The following is a 3,130-nucleotide window of genomic DNA, read 5'->3' on the forward strand; positions in this document are numbered from 1 at the left end:
CGAAATCAAGCTGGAAAGACTCAAAATGATCCAAAATTGTTGAATTTTGCGTTTTAGGTACATTTTCCGTGATTTTTTGCTCAATTTCAGCCAATTTTGACCCATTTTGACCGTTTTTGGAGGCTCAAAACTAGTCAAAATTGCCTAAATTCAGTCAAAAATGTTATAAAATCGCTTAAAATTGACTCAAAAACCAACTTTTAGAGGTTCTCCTCCCCCCTAAAATGCCTAAAATAGGCCTAAAATTAGTCAAAATCGGCTTAAAATAGTCTTAAAAATCGATTAAAATCGTTCTAAAATAGTCAAAATTTGTCTGAAATTGGCTGAAAATGTTCTACAGTACCCATATATCAGATTGCTCAGCTTTCGAAATTCGACGATTTTTGAGCTAGAATGAGCTTTAATAATCGATTTTTGACGTATTCTAGGTCAGTTTTGCCCATTTAAAAGCTTTTTGGAGCTGAAATTTGTCTGGAATTGGCTCAAAATGATGTACAGAACTCCCATGGAATTTTCGATAGCTCAGCTTCAGAATTCTAGGACTTTCGAGCTAAAATGAGCTCTGAAAACCGATTTCTGACTCGTTTCAGGTCAATTTGGCTCATTTTTTAAGCCATTTTCCAGCACATTGAGGCCTTGGGCGGTTTTCAGATACTCTCCCGCCTAAAATCGATATTTCCAGAAAATCGAGTGACTTGGAGCTCTCGCAACTGGCTCGACAGCTCGTCCAGGCTCAAACCACGCCCACTTCATCCCGCGCCGCCCGGTTGGAATCCCTCCAGAAGCCACCGTCCCCAACGATGGAGGACGAAATCGATGTGTCCGCTGAGCTGGAGCAGCATCCCATCGAAGAGCAAGAGATCGAAGTGGAGGAGGAGGAGGAGATTGTCGAGGAGATCGAGGAGGAAGTGGTTCACGAGGAGATGGAGCTCATTCAAAAGCAGGAAAAGATCGCCGAGGAGGAAATGGTGCTGAATGGACAGTTCTCGGTGGCCAACGAGGTGACGATCTCGTCGATGAAGTACCAGGGCAGACCTTCGAATAGCTCACAGGTAGGATTTGAGCCTCAAGTTTTGAGGAGGGAATGAGCTGCTGAAAATTGGCTTAAAATCAGCTAGAGTAGTCTGAAATCGCTCGAAATTGGTTCAGAATCGTCTAGGAGGATTCGAAATAGTTCAAAATTGGCTGAAATCGATGAAAAATCAGCTAGATTAGCATGAAATCGCTCAAAATCTCTGAAAACGCGCCAAAGGCGCGCCAGCTCCATATTACCCGATTTTGGACCGATTGCCAGTCTTTTTAGCTCAATTCTAGACGAATTTCGAGCCGAAAACTATGATAATTGGCGCTCAAAATTGACTGAAATTGATCGGAAATGAGCTGGAATAGCACAAAACTGAGTGAAAATAGATCTGAAAACGCGTCAAACGCGCGCCAGCTTCGAGAAATTTTGATTTTAAGTGATTTGAGATCACTTTTCGACCGATTCTAGGCAATTTCAGACTAGTTTTGAGTCTCCAAAAACGGTCAAAATGGGTCAAAATTGGTTGAAATTGACCGAAAAGTCACCGAAAATGAACCTAAAAGCGATTTTGAGTGGTTTTAGTGGATTTTAGACGAATTTTGAGCCATTTTCAGCCGATTTTCACCTATTCCAGTCGAAAAAATTCACATTTTTAAACGATTTTAGCTCTAAAACCCTAATATTTTAGCTCTAACATCCTAATAAAGCTGAGCAATCTGATATATGGGTAATGTACATCATTTTCAGCCAATTTTAGCTTCAAAATAGCTCAATTCAGAGGTATTTTGGGGCTGAAAATGACTGAAAATTCTGATTTTTCAGTTGAAATTGGTTTGAAATCGGTCCGACGGGGTCGAAATTTCCCAATTTTGGCTCAAAATGATTGGTTTTTCACCAAATTTCGGCTTGAAATAGCTCTAAAAAACGCCTAGCAGCTGAAAATGACTGAAAATTCGACTTTGGAAAAAAAATCGGCATAAAATGCTCTAAAATTAGGTACTGTACGTCATTTTCAGCCAATTTCGGACCATTTTTGAGTCATTTTAGCTTGATTTTGACCAATTTTAGTGGATTTTAGACGAATTTTGAGCTATTTTCAGCCGATTTTCACCTATTTCAGGCGATTTCAGACGAGTTTTAAGCTGTTTCAGCCCTTAACCCCCCGATATTTACTTCTATTTTCCAGCACTTCGCCCTCCAACCGTCCTCCCGAACCACCACCTCCGCCGGCTTCACAGGAGAATCGCTGTCGCTGAAGAACTCGGACCTAACCCTTCCCAACAAGGCCGCCCACTTCCTCTACTTCCGATGTTACGAGGATCATGAGGTGCAGAAGGAGTTCCCACTGACCATCGATGAGACCAGGAAGGGACCACAGAACTTTCTGGTCGAGCCACGAGTGGGACTCAAGAATACCGACTATTACATCGACTCGTATCTCTGGAATAGGGGCAAATCGACGAGTTCCAAGAAGAAGATCTACGTTGGCATCGAGAATAATCATGTGAAGACGTCGAGGAAGCAGAGTGAGGACTCGCATTTTGTACTGAACTGGTACTATTCAAATATGGAGAATCGCATATGTAAAAAGGTGGGTTTTGGGGAGAAATTTGGCCAAAAATAAGCGATTTTTAGCTAAAATTGGTCAAAAATACGCTGAAAATGAGCAATTTCGAGCTGAAAAAGAGCTAAACTAGGCTAAAAATGACCTAATTTGAGCCAAAAATGAGTTTGAAGTCTTGAGAATCGACTCAGATAGTTTTGATCGAAATACGCCAAAATACATGAAAAATGACTACAGTAGTTTAAAAATGAGCAATTTTGAGCCAAAAATGGTTTGAAAATCATGAAAATTGGCTCAGCTAGTTTTGGGCGAGAATACACTGAAAATGAGCAATTTGGAGCAATTTTAGGCTAAAATTGACTGAAATTGACCTGAAAAAAACAATTTTGAGCCAAAATAGAGGAAAATAGGCAAATTTTGAGCTAAACTAGGCTGAAAATGACTTATTTTGAGTCAAAAAAGCACTAAAATGAGCAATTTTCAGCTCTAAATGACTTCTAGAATCTCTAGAAACCCCCAAAACTGAATCAAGCTCATCGAGA

General features: G+C 40.4%; 1 protein-coding gene across 1 annotated transcript in view; it reads left to right on the forward strand.

Moving 5' to 3' along the window:
• Window positions 1-3,130, forward strand: part of CBG13944 — a gene marked incomplete at both ends in the record, with an annotated part of 11,989 nt that overhangs the window by 1,762 nt on the left and 7,097 nt on the right. The window contains 2 exons of the mRNA XM_045236301.1: window positions 683-1,052; window positions 2,211-2,615. Of these exons, the coding sequence (XP_045095292.1) occupies window positions 683-1,052; window positions 2,211-2,615 (775 nt within the window). The remainder of the gene's footprint in view (window positions 1-682; window positions 1,053-2,210; window positions 2,616-3,130) is intronic.

The sequence above is a fragment of the Caenorhabditis briggsae genome, assembly GCF_000004555.2.
Source record: "Caenorhabditis briggsae complete genome, chrIV, whole genome shotgun sequence".
NCBI lineage: Eukaryota > Metazoa > Nematoda > Chromadorea > Rhabditida > Rhabditidae > Caenorhabditis > Caenorhabditis briggsae.